Raw genomic sequence first — 18,208 nt, forward strand, 5'->3', positions numbered from 1 at the left:
AATAAAAAATATCAATTTAATCTAACCTTTTTTCCATTTAACATGAAATTATCGTCTGCCCACAGCAACATGGCGGCGCCCACGAAGATCGTTCACCGCGATCGTGGTGTTTCCTAAAAGTTTATTTTTTATAAATCGTCTTTTATATCCAACCAAAATATGCCTTTTTGCTGACTTAATTGCCCATTGTTTTACGCTGTTGCGCTGACAATGAATGTAGATAAAAGGCTATGTCTCGAGTCACTGTTTATATTTCTACGAACGACTTCGTGTCGTTGTTGTAGTGCCAAGTCGAGTGCGAAAGGTAAACATGCGAAAAGCAAAAGATTTAGCGATACAATCAAGCTTCCAAAGACAGATTTTCCATTGTCTGTAAGAGGAAATGCCGCCAGCACTCGTGAGAAGGAATTGCAAAAGGTAAGACCTGAGTTCTGTAGAAAACATGAAACATTTGGTGTAACTTGTACATGTAGTGAAGATTGGCTACTAGAGTTATCCCCCTTTGAGCACCTTGGTTATATGGTGAAACTTTTCATATTCACTCACACGTGTGATTCATTTAGTGGTGCAGTACAGTCCCAAAATGTAAAGTATTTTAACTTGTGGCTAATGCTACTGGGAAGAAAGCATTGGTGGGTCATAATATAAGAAATCAGAGAACTAACTTGGCTGTCAAAAATTATAAAAAAAAAACCCATTAGTATACGGCCTTGATATTTCATGATTCTGGGTAGCAATGTCACCCAGGTGTTGACAAGACTCTGTCAGGCCCCTGTCCATCCCTTGACAACAAGCAAAATGTTTTGGTGTTCCTTTTCGTTTGGACCTGAGAATATGTATGACAACTATTCCCGTCGTCCTTGTTCATATGTGCTAGCTATGCCTTTTTCCACGACATTGCTCAGCGTTACGGTCCATTTTAAGTTTTAACAAATCGAATCCCCCTTACTTCCATGCCCGCTTAGTGGACATCATGAAAAATTAACTTCATAAGAAGACAATCAAATAAATAAAATATCTGCATGCCCCTTTTGGCAGTTTTGTGTACCAAAGAAATATGGAAAAAGATCACTGCTCTCCTTGTTTTGATATATACATATAAATAACTACCAGACAGTGGAGAGTTTGAAATGCTTGTTTTTAACTTGGGGTCACTGTCAGTGACCTGTTTGATAAGCATTTGGCTCCTTGTGATACGGAATAGCCTGGCGGTAATTTTCACATTTTCCAGGAACCAAACCAGAAATTTAGGATCATTTGGCCTGTAAAATGACTTTTAACTGCAGTGTCAGAGTAAGCACAGTTTCTGATGACACTAGATGTCCGGCATTATTGCTTGTAATATTTTGATCTTGACTATTCAGGTGTGTGGATTTGACAGCCTTTACAGTTGGCAGCAAGCTCAGAAGAGGAAGAAGACATTTGTTCTTCATGATGGACCCCCTTATGCCAATGGAAAGCCACATGTCGGCCATGCTCTTAATAAGGTAATGCATATTTATGTCAGTCCTGGAATTTATGATGAAGAAATGAACAGGCATAAAGAATCTTGTGTCCTTGGAAGAGGTTCGACACAATAGCACAGTAATAAATTGCAGGCTGGCTGCAACCTTCAGACCCTAACTTGATCATTAAAGGTGACTGTTCAAATCCAGCTCTCTTTACTGTGGCTGTGGCTTTAAAGAGCTACATCAAGTTTTAAAACCTATATGTCTTAGAGATAAAGATAATCTGAACTGCTCTCCTATGTTGCAAAAAAATTGTATTAAAACTGTCATTAGTTTCGGCGCATTATAAATACGAAAACAAAGTTTTCTGTCGTTTGTAATTTTGTCTGTTGTGGTTGCATGCAAGAACACTTGCTGTCACCCATCACAGACACATATAGCCACAAATGATGTTGTACTTTAAAAGGCGCTTGACATTCTTCCAACATATTTGTTTTACTTGACATCCTTTCTGCCTGATTCATCGTCAATATTATCATTTCACATTAGGAAAATGTTATGGAAACTGCCACAGGTTTTGTTTTCAAGGACTCTTCACCTATGTGGGTTAAACAGTGTTATTCATCATAAATCTTTTTGAACCATAGTGTTACCTCTGATCCATTGGGTACCCTTCATATTGTTTTATTATTTCTTCCTAGTAGCACTTTAAGTCAGGAGATTGCTGCTTGGCAGATGGCAGTGGTAAACATCCCCCAGCCATAAGCCTGACTTAATTGAATATTCTGTGACAAAATTTTCAATGGAAATCTGATTTTCTGTATTTTAACAAAGATCCTGAAGGATGTGACAAACCGGTATAAAGTACTGCGTGGATATAAAGTACATTATGTAGCTGGCTGGGACTGTCATGGGCTACCTATAGAGCTGAAAGTGTTGACAGAAGCTGATGATTTCCGAACTATGGACCCCTTAAAAACCAGAGCCAAAGGTACCGTATTGTCAATCAAAATCATTTGTCAGATACAGCATGATGTATTCTTTGAATAAATGTTTTTGTGAATGATGTTATCACAGGGTATAGCAAGAGTGATATCTTCTAAAGGGTAAGCCAGGCCAGAGTAAGGATTTATGTTTATATCAGATATTCCAACAGTTTTCCCGTCATTTTTATGAAACTTGATGAGAATGATGAACAGGATTTGGGGATTTAGCCATTTGGAATAATTAGAGATCTTTGCTTTTTCAGCTCGCTGTTACAAAGTAAGCTTTTTTGTTTGGGTCGGCTGTTGTCAGAGTTTTTACGATATGTTGATAAAACTTCATGGACTCGATAAACATGCTTTGAAGATGTTGACATTATCTGTCTTTCTGTGGCATCATGCTGTCTCAATTGCACACTTTCACAAAGAAAAAGAATTAACAGTAATGTCATCACGAGAAACATTTGTGGGACATTTGGCTTGTGTAATCTATCATATGCGATGCCCCCTGCGTCCATAAACCCCATAAACAAAGGAATGCTGTTACATAGAAATTTTCACACTTATTTTTTAACGATTTTAGTCGTCAGTGTGCCACATTTGAGCGATGCGTGGAGATATTTTTCAGGTTCCTGACCAGGTGCAGTTCTCATGTGCTCTGCTGCTGTATAGATTTGACTGCCATGTTCTAGGTGAACAAGCTGTACCCGGTTTCCTCCCACCATAATGCTGGATGCCATTGTATAAATGAAATATTCTTTAGTACAGTGTAAAACACCAATCAAATAAATAAAAAAAGTGAAAAATTCTATGGTATGGCTTGAAGCACCAGTTTAAGTAGTACTAAATACATTTTTTTTCTTTTGTAAACAGCAAGAGCATTTGCGAAAGCAACCATAGCAGACCAAAAGAAGGCGTTTCAACGTTGGGGAGTGATGGCAGACTGGAATAACTGTTACCTGACATTAGACAACACTTACCAGGCTGACCAACTGTCTGTGTTCTACCAGATGTATAAACAGGTACTTTGTCATGGAGAGTATAAAATTTTTAACATCAAATTGAGACAAGTGAAAGTATTAGTTCTTATATTATGTTGCCTTTCAGTCGCCAGGAAACCAAAGGTATGGGTTCAAACCCGACCTTGGACAGAGGACTTGTAGATTCCCCTACTCTCACTGCTTGTGGGTCCTTAGTAACAATTCATGCTTGATGATGTCTGTGTGACCATTTGCATGTTGAAGTCCACTTGTCTTCCACCAATATGGACACCCAAAGTCTTGAATTCATGTCCTGTTTTAATTAAACAGTCATTAGTGCTGATCTCAAATTCTTAATTTCTGTATTAGAAATGACAGTAGGAAATGAAGATATACATGCAGTCAGAACTTCTTCACATACCTGTGTATTTGCTCTCTAATGTTTTGCCAATAATCATTTGCATAATGTATTGTGCACATGTACTTGTGTTTTTATTTTAATGTTGTTTAATATCTAGGGTTTTTATTCGTATGCTATTTTTTTTATATTCAGGATCTGGTTTACAGAGACAAAATGCCTGTATATTGGTCAGCATCTTCCAGGTAACATAATTTAAGTCAGCATCTGTGCAACTGTCAAGCTAGAGTAAATGTGGAGAACTATAGCAATGACCTAAAATTTCACCTGTGGCTCACTTGCAGATTTTGGATGATTCTGAGAGTTCTGTTGATTTTAGAAAGGTGTTTTGAGGTTTGTTTGGAAGATAGACGGATTTCCACCCGGAAAACATGTTTGAGCACGAAAAGTAATAAGCCATTTATTTTCCACTGTACATGCTATAAATGCACCCTTGTGTAGTAAAATTGTAGGTCATTAACCATATGTCTTGAATCACTTCATTCGGTCTGTAGAGGGGATATTTTGTTGAAGTGTGTTGTGAATTGTTAGTTGTCTTTGCATATTTTAAAATATCTAACATCATTGAACATAGTTACTTTGTGCGGGATAAATTACAGAAATATGGTGCTTTCTATAAATGTGTTATGGATCTACATGTATGTGATTGTCCTGTTATTTTTACCATCACTATCATGGACATTGACAAATAATGAATACTGATGTTTTCAGAACTGCCTTGGCTGAATCAGAACTGGAGTATCGGACAGATCATGTCAGCACTTCTGTGTATGTCAGGCTCCCCCTAACACATCTACCTGCTGCACTTGAATCACTTACCGGTAAATGTCTAATGGTTTCATTTTCAAAGTAACTTGCTCAGACCACTCTGAATTTCATCCCCCAATCTAGTTTACAGCTCTTTTCTGATAATTTTTAAGGGGAAATGCATGCATGCTCTGTTGGCAGATTACTTGTCAGCAAGCTACTTTTAGGTGTTTAGCATGTACTGCTGATGATTGAATGCCACAGTCTGAGCCTCTTGGCATTATCTTATCCAGTTTTAGCAGTAGAGCCTTTGCTGTGATCAGAAAATATAATAGCAGTTTGTCGCTTCATAACCATTTCACCAGATATTCTTATGAATTTCCGAAAACATGTTCATTTCAGGCTCTGGTCATAATGTTTACATTGTTATATGGACTACCACGGGATGGACATTACCTGCTAACAAAGCTGTTTGTTATGGACCTGGACTAAGGTAAGCCCCTGGAATTATTTATGTGAATGGAATATGATACAGACAGAGACCGTAACAATATTCTATTAACCTTTTACTACATGAACACTCTCTTTAAAATGAAATGTTTCCATTCTGCTTTCAGGATGATTTTTTATGCATCAATCTGTCTATGTTCATCAGGTACACAGTTGTGAAAAGTGACCAAGCGATGTATGTGTGTGGAGAAGAATTCCTGGAGAAGTTCAGATCTGTGGTAGGACAAGATGTCAAGGTCCTTGGTACGATACAAGGTAAGCCTGTTAGCACACCACTTCTGTACACAGGCATAGGAGATTTTTCCCTCTCTTTTGGAGGAATTCTTTGTTGTTGTGTTTTTCTTTATTGGAAAAAAATGAGAAGTCGTATGCAGGTGTAAGGCAGTTCCTTCTTTTTCATAACAGTATCTCATCCCTAGCTACAACCCAGAGTTTGATCCATATATATCTGATAAAGACTTGTGTATTGAAATCTTAGTTGTCAACAAGAATGATTTTGTGCGATTCCAGAAGTCATACAGTTGTCAGTTTTTGTTTTTTTATATATAACATCAGCGTACACGTGTTTTAAACAGGTTCAGACTTAGAAGGAGCAAGATATAAAATGCCCCTGTTACAAGAAGACTGTCCAGTCCTGCCTGCTGATCATGTGACTTCTGAAAAAGGAACAGGATTGGTTCACACAGCCCCTGCACATGGACATGATGATTTTAAAGTGGCCAAGAAACATGGATTAGAATATGTAAGACCATGTCATTATTCTGATGACATTTATCACACTCTCATTATATGCATTACATTATCTTTTATCCTTAATGCAAAAGTTACCAATTCATGATATATACATGTAGGTTCATGTTCATTTAATAATATTATTGACAATGTCATAAAGCTGGGGTTTGCGGTTTTATCATGGGCACTAATACAGTTATGCCCAACCTGATAGTAGCTTTGTAAACTGACAGATACATTTAATGACTGTGAGGAGGAGACTAATGAATAATGACTAATTGTCCTGATCTGATGTTACCAGGTATGTATTGTGGATGATGATGGTTGCTACACTCAGGATGCTGGTCCCTCACTGGCTGGTCTGAATGTGCTGGATAATGGAGGACCACAGGGTACCTATTATAACCCTTGGCTATTAACAATTGGTCTGTAATAAAACAAATGCTATTTGTGCAACTTTCTGTTTCATAAATGATCTGAATGTTATTTAACCTTTTTAAATGATTCTGATGGTAGATAGTGAAATATACTTGATCGTTATAAAACTGGGAACAGGTAAATGCCATGAACTGTGGAGTGGAATAGCTTTCATGTGAGGTGCCAGAGTAACTGCCTGTTATCTAGGTTATGTGCTGATGTGTCACCTGGATACCATTAGGTCATGATGAAAGGGTCTGGAACATCTGGAAGGTATTAATTGGTTTGTGGACATTGTTTTAGCCACTTTAAAAGGTCTTAGAGGATATAATTCAAGAAGAAAATTGTGAAAAAAAATATAATACAAGTAATAACAATACAAAAAGGAGAACAAAAAGTTTTTTTGGAAAAGTTTTAATATGTTGGTTTTTAACTCTAATGTTGATTTTGTGACAGTATTATCGGAGCTAGGGGAGGATGTCATGAAAGTAGAGGATTACAGCCACAGCTATCCCTATGACTGGAGGACCAAGAAACCTGTCATCATACGCACCAGTAAACAGTGGTTTGTCAATACACAATCCCTACAGCAGAGAGCACTGGTGAGTCTCCATGCATTGCCATACAGACAGTACTCAGTCTCTACAGCAGAGAGCTCTGGTGAGTCTGTATACATTACCATACAGACAGTACACAGTCCCTACAGCAGAGGGCAGTGGTGAGTCTCCATGCATTGCCATACAGACGTAGTACACTGTCCCTACAGCAGAGAGCACTGATGAGTCTCCATACATTGCCATACAGACAGTACACAGTCCCTACAGCAGGGAGCTCTGGTGAGTCTCTATACATTACCATACAGACAGTACACAGTCCCTACAGCAGAGGGCACTGGTGAGTCTCCATACATTGCCATACAGACAGTACACAGTCCCTACAGCAGGGAGCTCTGGTGAGTCTCCATACATTGCCATACAGACGTAGTACTCTGTCCCTACAGCAGAGGGCACTGGTGAGTCTCCATACATTGCCATACAGACAGTACACAGTCCCTATAGCAGAGATCTCTGGTGAGTCTCCATGCATTGCCATACAGACGTAGTACACAGTCCCTACAGCAGAGAGCACTGGTGAGTCTCCATACATTGCAATACAGACATAGTACACAGTCCCTACAGCAGAGGGCACTGGTGAGTCTCCATACATAGTCATACAGACAGTTCACTGTCCCTTCAGCAGAGAGCTCTGGTGAGTCTCCATACATTACCATACAGACAGTTCACTGTCCCTTCAGCAGAGAGCTCTGGTGAGTCTCCATACATTGCCATACAGACAGTACACAGTCCCTACAGCAGAGAGCTCTGGTGAGATTCTCTACAGTACCATACAGAGTTAATGCACAATCTCTTCAGCAGAGAGCACTGGTGAGTCTCCATATATTATCACACAGATGTAGTGCAGAGAGCCTGGTGAGATTCTGTACAGTACCATAAAGAGTTAATGCACAATATCTTCAGCAGAGAGCACTGGTGAGTCTTCATATATTATCACACAGATGTAGTGCAGAGAGCCTGGTGAGATTCTGTACAGTACCATAAAGAGTTAATGCACAATATCTTCAGCAGAGAGCACTGGTGAGTCTTCATATATTATCACACAGATGTAGTGCAGAGAGCCTGATAAGATTCTGTACAGTACCATAAAGAGTTAATGCACAATATCTTCAGCAGAGAGCACTGGTGAGTCTCCATATATTATCACACAGATGTAGTGCAGAGAGCCTGGTGAGATCCTGTAAAGTACTATAGGGAGTTAATGCATAGTCTTTTCAGCAGGTGAGTCTCTGTATATTACCATGCAGACTTAGTGAGCACTAGTACATGTTGATATATTACCATAGACAATTAGTGCCAGTCCCTACAGCAGAGAGCACTGGTGAGTCTCTACACATTACTGAACAGAAGTAATGATATATTACCATAGACAATTAGTGCCAGTCCCTACAGCAGAGAGCACTGGTGAGTCTCCACACATTACTGAACAGAAGGCATTTTAAAGCTAAAAGCCCTCCAAAAAAGAATTGGATTAATGAAATTGTTCTTGTTCCCTTTGGCCAATCCTGTCACAAGCCAACCTTAAGTCCTTCTTTCATTCGTGTATTCAGTCATGTTTGTTTACATATGAAGTTTACCAAGAGCGCAGCACATGCTCCATTTCCACTGAATTGACAGTGCCTCATTTAAATATTCAGTTTTCATTTTTTTGTTGTTGTTATTTATAAATATTCACTTAACGTACAATGCTGGGGGTGGGATTAATGAAAAGCTTGTAACTTTTACTTCTTGAGAAAAATACCCGACATACTCACGTCATTCATGTCACTCTGTAATAACGCAAAAATATTTAATATTTGGACGTTCATGTTGCTTTAAGTTAATTTCTACATTTTGTGTTTGTTTATGTAAGACTTACACTGTGTTACCTTGGAACAGAAGAGGTTTACACCAGCCAGTAGAACTTGACATTTTGAATGCTGTTAAGGTGACATAAATTTTATTTTGTGTTTTACAGATGGGCTGACTCTAAAACCTCCAAAAATGGAATAAAAATGAGACTGAGATTTTATTTTGCCCATCTCCATGTTCTTATGATTTTTTTGTTATTTTAGGTTTTCTGATGTAAAATATGTCTTCAGCAGGAAATATTGCCAGGTTGATCCACATTTTTTTCACAAGTTAGATGATTTTAAAATTTTTACTTTTTTTTCATACATTGAAAAAGGATTTATTCTATCCTTAAAATTATATTTAAATTTGGTGTGGCTTAATTGTACTTTGGTATGTGTATGTATGATACAAACTGTATGAAGAATTGATTGACGTTTCATGTTGTACCCTAGGAATGTCTGGAGGGTGTAAAGATTCACCCAAAGATGTCTGAGCGTGGGATGAAGAGTCAGATAGCAGCTCGCACCTACTGGTGTATCTCACGACAGCGAGCTTGGGGTGTGCCCATACCAGTGTTCTACCACAACGACACAGATGATGTTATCATCAATGAGTAAGCATATCCCACGTTTGTGTGCTGTGTTGTGTACAGCACACAGGAAAAGTTGTCATTTAATTGTGATCTGTAATTACAACAAAGCTGAAAATGTTCTGGTTGTGTAACTGAATGGTGTCATACGCAAGACTTCAAACTCATCAGTTTTAGTATTTGCACTTCCCTGATATAGACCAAGCATTGGGTGGCCTGGTGTCCACATACTCTGACTGGGTAGGGTGTCATATCTGGTGTCTTTGGCATGACATTCTAGTCAGGCAGCATTGTGCCCATGGAAATACCTCCATGAAAGTACCAAAATCATGCTCAACTTCAAACTAACATCAAACTAATTGAAACATAGCTTTTTATATAGTTACTAGATCAGAATAAATGTAGAGGTCATCATCAGCTTTGAATTGGTTGCTCTATATACCACTGAGATGTTTATAATGATAGCAGAGTTTCTAAAACAACCATATCATTCAATGCATTGGGCAACTATGTCCATAAATATTCCTTAGTTATGTACCATGTCAGTTTAATATCAAATGAAAATGCTGATGAAAATGTGTGAACCGTTACGCCACTTTACAGCTCTTCAGGATACGTAATTGAAGACTGACATATGGAATTAGGTCAATCCGTTTATTGCACATGTTGCTGGCACCATATACAAGCTACATGTACATTTGTACATCTACTTTTTCTGTTTGACATCATTACTATTTTAATTTTGAAACCTCAACATTTTCACATATCAGAGAGCAACTTTCAGTGCAATTTATGCACATTTTAATGATCATCGAGACAAACCACTGCGACAAATATTTTGAAATATAATGAGAGAACTGGGGGGGGGGGGAGGGGGGGAGAAATAATCCGCAGAGTTTTATGATGAAGCTTGTATCTATAGTGACACAAACAGATCATTTTTGGTGTCCTTCTTGTAATAATTGTTTGCATAAATTCCACTGAAAAAGGACTTTAGATGTTACCAATATCTACACAATCTCTCCACTTTAAATCAGGCTTTCTGCTTTGAAGAAAGTCAGGTATTCTTGAGTGTGGAACACAAACCAGAAAACAAATAAGTAGATAAAACGTTAGTATCGAAACTGTTGCGTACTTGCAGGGCGTCCATGGCTCATGTTTCTAGTTTGATGAAGGAACACGGGTCAGACTGCTGGTGGTCACTCTCCCATGATCAGCTCATGCCTCCACATGTAGCTCAGCAGGTAAGTCTGACCACACCAACACCTTCAGTAAACATACATGTTACTCAATTTCTTTGTGTTTGAAAGACAATTTATGATCAAATACCCATTCACTAAAGTATTAATTTTAATATAGCAGTTGGTAAAAAAAGTGCACCAGCTACACATATGAATACGGCAACCCAAACATACCTGGGAGTCTTTCTGGCTGAGAGACATAATGGGTCCTACCTGGAAACCACTTCATCATGACCAATTAAATCATGTGTTTTCTACTAACCCCTAACTTGCACTGTTTCCTCCTGCCCTTGTATTAGTGAAATTTTCTGGAGTATGGCGTAAAACACAAATCAAATAAAAAAAAAAAAAAATAAATCTATCTCTGTGTTTGTAGTCAGGCCTGAATTCTCCATCAGACTGTGTCAGGGGTAAGGATATATTGGACATCTGGTTTGACAGTGGCTCCTCCTGGTACTCTGTTCTCAAAGGTAGCGGCTTTTGTAATCTCACGCATCAACAAAACTGATAGATACTAAAATATTTCATTTTGTAGTTTAGTTATTTTTAAAATGACACATTTTGCTTGATTCTGATTGATTCATCCACCATGTAGGACCACTTGAAATCTGATCAATTTTTTTTATCAGAAAAAACTTAGCATCAGTTGTATCATTTTAGGCTTAAGAAATGCGTTTTTGCACAGAACCTTTAAATGAAATTCAGTGATTTGGATCTACCCATTGCTTTGTCTGCATGTCTGTCTGGTCGTCTGTCTGTTATGCTTTGGTTTCCATGCAATAACTGTGCCAAAAAGTTTCGAATTTTGATAAAACTTTGTGAGCTGATTCATATTTTGTGTTTAAATCGTGGATCAAGTTAGAGAACAAGCCAATCTGTTCTTAGGTTTTGCCCAGTTTAATAGCATAGGATATAATTTCTGTGAATTTGCATCTATTACTATGTCTTATGGTTGGTTATGAGGCACTTTGATCAGCGTGGTGGTTTTTACCTATGAAACTGTAACAGCAAGCCATATTATCATGTATTGTTCAGTATTGTTGTGATTGGCTGCAGATGTTGGAGGAGTGGCTGACCTCTATGTGGAAGGGATAGATCAGTTTGGGGGCTGGTTTCTCTCATCCCTTCTCACCAGTGTGGCCTTGCAGGGGAAGTCACCATACAGGTAGTGAAATTATTGTCACATGTATATTTCCAGGCATTCTTTTTGATTATAGGTTCTTTAAACATTTTCTGTTCCTTTCGCTTCTTTTTCTTGAATCCTGATTTGAATCTGAATATGAGTGCATGCGTTTTCTTCCATCCCACTTAAATGCAAACTTTGAAAGTGATAGGTCCTCATGAACATTTTTACACTTTATATTGGAACAAGTGACTATTTTGAATTATTAGATGTAGAATAATTCTGTCATTTGTAGCATAAACATCGCACAGATTGAGAAATAACACGGTACTGTGGTGAAGAGCTTAATCTGTCTTCATTTGATTTAAGTATCGGAATTCTGGGTAGTGTTACATACAGGCTTGCTTCCTGTATGTTACAGGGGCTTGCTGGTACATGGGTTTGCCTTGGATGAGCAGGGTAAGAAGATGTCCAAATCAGCAGGGAATGTCATAGATCCAAACATAGTCATCAATGGGGGAAAGGTAAGATGTTTTGAGTGTCAGTCAAGGAAGTAAATGAGTGAAGTAAGACATCTGTGCATACATTGTATTGATTTTATTCAGGTGATATTGAAAACATGTTTTCTACATAGTCATGTCCGAGATACTGTATTAATAAAAAATCCTGTAACAAAATTCATAAATGCCACGCCTGGTGTTTTGAAACATGTATTTAGAGTGTATACAGCTTTAAGGTATTCAACCTGACAGACTGAATTTAACAGAATATGTGACATTAGTATTAAAATATGTTGGGGAAAACAAGATTGTTTGGTCCAGTGTGAGTGACAGATTCACATCCTTTGTCTCTCAGAACCTGAGTGAGTGTCCAGCGTATGGGGCAGATGTCCTGAGGTGGTGGGTGGCAGCCTCACACCTTCAGTCCAACGCCACCATCGGGCCTAACATCCTCTCCCAGTTCTACGAGACTGTCTTCAAGGTAACAAACCATTTCTAATGAGGTTTGGCTTTATAATGTGTAGCTGTTGATATGTTAGGCTGCGAGATGAAATCAAACTGTTTACTAATTTGTTGTTAGGCCTAATGTAAAGGAGATTTATCATACGGCTGATGAAGCTGAGTGGTTTTCATCACAGATTAAATAAAATGGTATTCATTGTAGTATAATATTCTTGAATGCCAAATATTAAATGCCAGAAATGCAGAACTATTTGTTTCACCACCCTGATGTCTTTGAGAGGAGGAAAGCCAGGTGTTTATTCCTGTATTTGGCTGTGTATAGTTGTCTTTTTGTGCTCCACTTGGAAACCTCCCCTCTTCCATATTAGAAAAGTGGATTCGTGGCTTACTGCTTAGGAATCAAGGTGACTTTCAAGAGGTTTGTTGCTTCTCAACCAGTTGTAGTCTGCTTACACAAATCAGAGCTTTACTTTTGACTGGGATCTGAGAATCTGATTCTCGCCATGACTCTCGTAAACCAAAACTGCACGAATACGCTTGGATTCTCAATACACAAAGTCAAAATTAAAACTCATATTAGTTTTTTAAAGTAAAATATTCATTGTTTTACATGGATAAAACTATGAACATGGGATCCCCTAAATCATAAGCGCAGTAAAACCTCTGGACAAATTGCTTTATGGTACCAGGTTAGAACTAGATTCTCATGGATTTCAGCAATGCCAGTCTGTGGAATCCATTTAGATTTGGGTAAAAAGTGATGAAAATAAAGGCTTAGAAATGACATGGATAACAATGTTGTCCTTTCCAGATAAGGAAGACTATGCGGTTTCTGCTGGGTAACTTGTCACATTTTAGTGTTGACCATGACATGATGCCTTACTCTGAGCTCTTACCCCAGGACAGGTATATGTTACACCTGCTCTACATCTTTCATCAACAGGTAAGCAGTACATTTAGGGCATGGTTAGATAGGAAAGCCTGTTCTTATGAACAAGGTTGGAGAGTTGTTTGATGTTCACTATAAATGCATTTGTTATCATATTTAAAAAACAATTGTGAAAGCTGCAGTCTAATTTCTTTCTGTTCCAATAAGTAAAAATGTGTCAAAGTACTTATTTATCCTATTATAACAATCAGCACTATTTCAGGAACTATTTGTTCTGCACTCCTCAACAGAAGACTACTAGATGTATCAGAATAGCACTCTTTTTATCTTTCAGTGTGTGACATGCTATGATGACTTAAACTATGTCAGAGTGACCCAGACTGTGGAGAAATTTGTCAATGCTCAGCTATCTAACTTCTATTGCCACATAACCAAAGACAGGTGAGAATGCCTACGTGCATTAGCAGTCTCATTCAGTGTCAACTTGCTCAGTAGTGCCCATTTTTTGGTAAATGACCAGTTATATTGCCATTAACTTTGATACCTTAAAGTGACCTTCTTACTTGTGTACCTTAATAATATTTATTTATTTATTTGATTGGTGTTTTACGCCTTGCTCAAGAATATTTCACTTATACGACGGCGGCCAGCATTACGGTGGGAGGAAACGGGGCAGAGCCTGGGGGAAACCCACAACCATCCGCAGGACCGTAATAATAGCACTGTAAGCTGTGTGATTGTGGGTCATAAGCCAGACATGGGTCGATTAGCAATCCTAAGCCACTGGGACCAACTCGACAGAGTCCATTTATGTGTAACATTTATGTCAAAAAGTTTGAGAAAACCTCTAGTGGTGTCTGGCCAGATTCAGTTTTCAGTTTTTAGTTTCTGTTTTCAGTGCCCGCAGTAGCAATATGACTGTCAAGTTACCTTTGGAATGTAATGCATCACAGTGACAAACTGTGGGCAAACTGTGCTGAACTGTAGATCAACGGAACAGGAGACAACTTGTTCAACTCCAAGCAACTGCTGACTGGTATGGACTTAAATCATTGCCTAGTCATATGCTCTCAGTTGCTCCTGTTTTCTTCCAGTTGCATCCAGTCGCCAAAGCTGACTTGCTCTCAGTCGCAAGGTCAGTCCTCCTACTGTGGGGGAGACTTTTTGTGAAAATTGACCCAACTACTTACGGTTTACTTAATTGTTAAATACTTTATGTTTAGGTGTTACTGTGGAAGTATCAACGATAATCATCGTCTGTCTAGCCTTACAGTCCAGTATTACGCACTACAGATAGTCTCCCGAGTGATAGCACCAATCTTACCTCACTTGTCAGAAGAGCTCTATCAGTATTTCCCAGGTCTCCACAACTCTTTTCCAGGTATTGTGGCCATATACATATATACATCCTCATTCTTACAGGTAGAAGACTTAAATGCTGTTGTGGGACCTTCATTTGCTCAGTTGGCTAAAGTATTGTTCTCACTTTGATTAATCTGGTCACAGACTCGAATCCAGTATTTCCTGCTGGTTGGACTCGGGCTTTGAAGAGTTTTGTGTGTCCTTTTAAGAGGCGTTAGATCTGTCCAAAGTAGTAAGCATTTGTAAATTCTCATTTATTTAATTCTTAGATTTACACCTTTGTTACTGTATGAACACCTCTCTGTCTGTCAGGTAAGAAACTTACCCCTCAGAAGTTAGGGGATGTGAGGAGTATATTCAGAGAGGACTGGGTGGAGCCCCACCCTGAGTGGGCTGACCCGGGTCTCCAGAGAGCGATAGAGGCAGTGTTGTCTGTTAAGGAAGCAGTCTATAGCGTCATGGGGACGGAAACCTCCACAGAGTTTGATGTCATCCTCCACTCTAGTGGGGCACTCTTAGATGTCTTCAAGGTATGCCATAAGCTTTTATTCTTTGAAAAAGTTCTGAATTTAATTGAAGGAACAATGCGATGGCTGTTCGAGTTCCTGTCCAGGTCATTTTGGCTTGGTCTCCAGTCGTACGTGAGAAGGTCTCCCAGCAACTTGTGAGTGATCGTGGGTTTCGTATAGGTGAAATATTTTTGAGTGCTGCCAGTCACATAAATACATGAATAATTCGAAGACTGGGTCTCTGTTGTATAGTAAGGGTGTTCAAAGACAGTCGTGAATGTACCCTGTAATTTGATGGATAGGGTGGTATACTTTGTGCTGTTTAAGAGGTTGCATTATATGTTGTATTTCTTATGAATTTTTGTTTTCTTATTGTTGTGATGTTTACAATGTTATCTTAATATTGTCACAGAAATTGCAGTCTCAGCAGACGTCGTCCACCTCACCCTTGTGTGAACTACTACAAACCTCGCAGACCTCTGTGATTGCCCAGGCGCCGCCTGCTGTTACCGACGATTATGAGCTGGTAGAGGGACACTGCCAGTTAACAGGTCAGACAATGGACTAATGCACAGAATTTATTTATTTTCAGATTAACTGCTTTTAAGATCAACGAACATACATTGGGTAGGAAGGATTCAGTATTTACATCATTACCAAATTTATTGGGTAACATTTTCTTTTCAAAGCACAGACCAAAATCAAATGAAACTGGGAATGATGTGTTGGTCAGCTTTATTCAGAATTCAGCAAAGTTGTGACACAGTCTGATATTGATTAAATGTTCTTGAGTATGGCATAAAGCACCAGTCAAATAAATAAATCAGTAAATACGTGATGTTTATAAGGTTTAGTTAGTAGATAGCCAAACAAATGGGTTGAGGGAAAACACTACCATTATGAAGATGCAAAACCTTTATATGAAAATATCACTAAATATTCAACTGCTTTCTGATAGCACAGTTGGTAGGGCGTCTGCTTCAGGAGCGGTAAATACAGGGTCAATCCTGGGTTGAGTCACACTTAAGACCTTAAAAGAGGAAGTTATAACTTCCTTGCTAGGCGTTCATCATGAAGTTGATAGTGCGATGGCTTGGGCGGGGTGGCTTACTTGCCTTCGGTAACGCGTCTTAGTGAAGCAGCACTAGATAAAAAAGCGGTGGAAATCCGTCCTGCTACAAGGAGGCACATTACATGCACTCTAAGGATTCCTTTGTCATCATACGATTGAAAAATTGTCAAGTACGACGTTAAACCCCAGGCACTCACTCACCCACTCCCTCACTCTTCTGGTACGGCTTACATCCATGATTTGTGCATGTTGTATACAATTACTTGTCCATTATGTGGCTCATGTTTCACATCAGCAGAAAGGAACTACAGTTTTCTTGCTGAAGGTCAAATCTGCACAGAATGTACAAATTTCATCCTTTGTTTTTCCAGATGATACTGAGCCTATTCACTACACAGCTTTGGTATTCCCTGCAGAGATGGATCTGTGTGAACGATGTAGACGTTACACAGCCCAGCATAAAGAACAGCTGTGTAACCGATGTGTGCAAGTTATCAACAAAGCAGGGTTGTGATATGGGAGAGGTATAATCATGCAGCACAGATGTGTATACATTTTCTACAGCACAGAGCTACAGGTGTAAATCAACATTGTACAGCCCGGCTTCAGCAATAATTGTGTGTAACTGATGTGTGCAAGATGTCGACAAAGCAGGGTTGTGATAGATGAAACAGGTTTAAACACTTTGCAGTAGAGATAATGTGTGTAAATGTTCTACAGCACAGAAAAGGTGTAGACATTATGCAGTAGAGATGTGTGTAAATGTTCTACAGCACAGAAAAGGTGTAGACATTATGCAGTAGAGATGTGTGTAAATGTTCTACAGCACAGAAAGTGTGTAGACATTATGCAGTAGAGATGTGTGTAAATGTTCCACAGCACAGAAAAGGTGTAAACATTATGCAGTAGAGATGTGTGTAAATGTTCTACAGCACAGAAAAGGTGTAGACATTATGCAGTAGAGATGTGTGTAAATGTTCTACAGCACAGAAAAGGTGTAGACATTATGCAGTAGAGATGTGTATAAATGTTCCACAGCACAGAAAAGGTGTAAACATTATGCAGTAGAGATGTGTGTAAATGTTCTACAGCACAGAAAAGGTGTAAACATTATGCAGTAGAGATGTGTGTAAATGTTCTACAGCACAGAAATGGTGTAGACATTATGCAGTAGAGATATGTAAATGTTCCACAGCACAGAAAAGGTGTAGACGTTCTACTGTAAATGTTCTACAGCACAGAAAAGGTGTAGACACTATGCAGCCCTTCATAAGGAATAAGTGTGTGATCAGAGTGTGGCAGTTATCACCAAGGTAGGGTTTTAGGAGAGAGGTGTAAACAGATGTGCAGATGTGATCAAGTCATCAAAAGAGTGTATAATAAGTGTCATCAAGTATCTGCAAGCCATTAACGCAGTAGAAACATTGTGATAGGGAATGTGAAGAAGTGTAAGCATTACACAATCTGGCATAAGGCCATCAACAAAGTAAGATTGTTGTCCAGAGATGTGTAGGGAACAAGTGTGCGACTGATGTCTGCAAGCCATTAATGCAGTAGAAAGATTATGGTAGGGAAAGTGGAGAACTGTAATGTACAAGACCATATTCCACTCATTGATATTAGTGCTATAATCCTAACAACACTATGCCCGTACACAAACTGAAGTCCTACATATTGGCTTTAACAGATATGTTGTGTTTGGGTTGGCATTGGTCTATCCTATGCGAAGCAGACCTGTCAGCAAAATATGAAACATCCAGTTTGATCTTTGTCAAAAAA

At 38.8% G+C, this 18,208-nt stretch overlaps 1 protein-coding gene across 1 annotated transcript; it reads left to right on the forward strand.

Moving 5' to 3' along the window:
• Positions 1 to 86: 86 nt before the first annotated feature.
• On the forward strand, positions 87 to 17,935 carry LOC135466458 (isoleucine--tRNA ligase, mitochondrial-like). The gene is made up of 23 exons (XM_064743940.1): positions 87 to 417; positions 1,365 to 1,487; positions 2,283 to 2,439; positions 3,305 to 3,453; positions 3,965 to 4,014; positions 4,541 to 4,650; positions 4,979 to 5,069; positions 5,232 to 5,341; positions 5,662 to 5,828; positions 6,120 to 6,210; positions 6,692 to 6,837; positions 9,135 to 9,295; positions 10,413 to 10,515; positions 10,889 to 10,982; positions 11,569 to 11,677; positions 12,057 to 12,159; positions 12,491 to 12,616; positions 13,409 to 13,540; positions 13,821 to 13,927; positions 14,710 to 14,867; positions 15,161 to 15,378; positions 15,770 to 15,908; positions 16,801 to 17,935. Exons 1-23 carry the CDS (start codon positions 211 to 213, stop codon positions 16,941 to 16,943), a joined length of 2,994 nt encoding a protein of 997 aa, XP_064600010.1. The 5' UTR covers positions 87 to 210; the 3' UTR covers positions 16,944 to 17,935.
• The last annotated feature ends 273 nt before the right edge of the window (positions 17,936 to 18,208 follow it).

Source organism: Liolophura sinensis, chromosome 6 (genome assembly GCF_032854445.1).
Source record: "Liolophura sinensis isolate JHLJ2023 chromosome 6, CUHK_Ljap_v2, whole genome shotgun sequence".
Classification (NCBI taxonomy): domain Eukaryota; kingdom Metazoa; phylum Mollusca; class Polyplacophora; order Chitonida; family Chitonidae; genus Liolophura; species Liolophura sinensis.

What these genes read in the sequence shown, in the direction of transcription:
- LOC135466458 (XM_064743940.1), top strand. Translation starts at nt 211, where the DNA reads ATGAATGTAGATAAAAGGCTATGTCTCGAGTCACTGTTTATATTTCTA. An exon ending in GGATAATGGAGGACCACAGG is followed by an intron (nt 6,211 to 6,691) that starts GTACCTATTATA and finishes ATTTTGTGACAG; the next exon opens with TATTATCGGAGCTAGGGGAG. An exon ending in CAGGGGAAGTCACCATACAG is followed by an intron (nt 11,678 to 12,056) that starts GTAGTGAAATTA and finishes TGTATGTTACAG; the next exon opens with GGGCTTGCTGGTACATGGGT.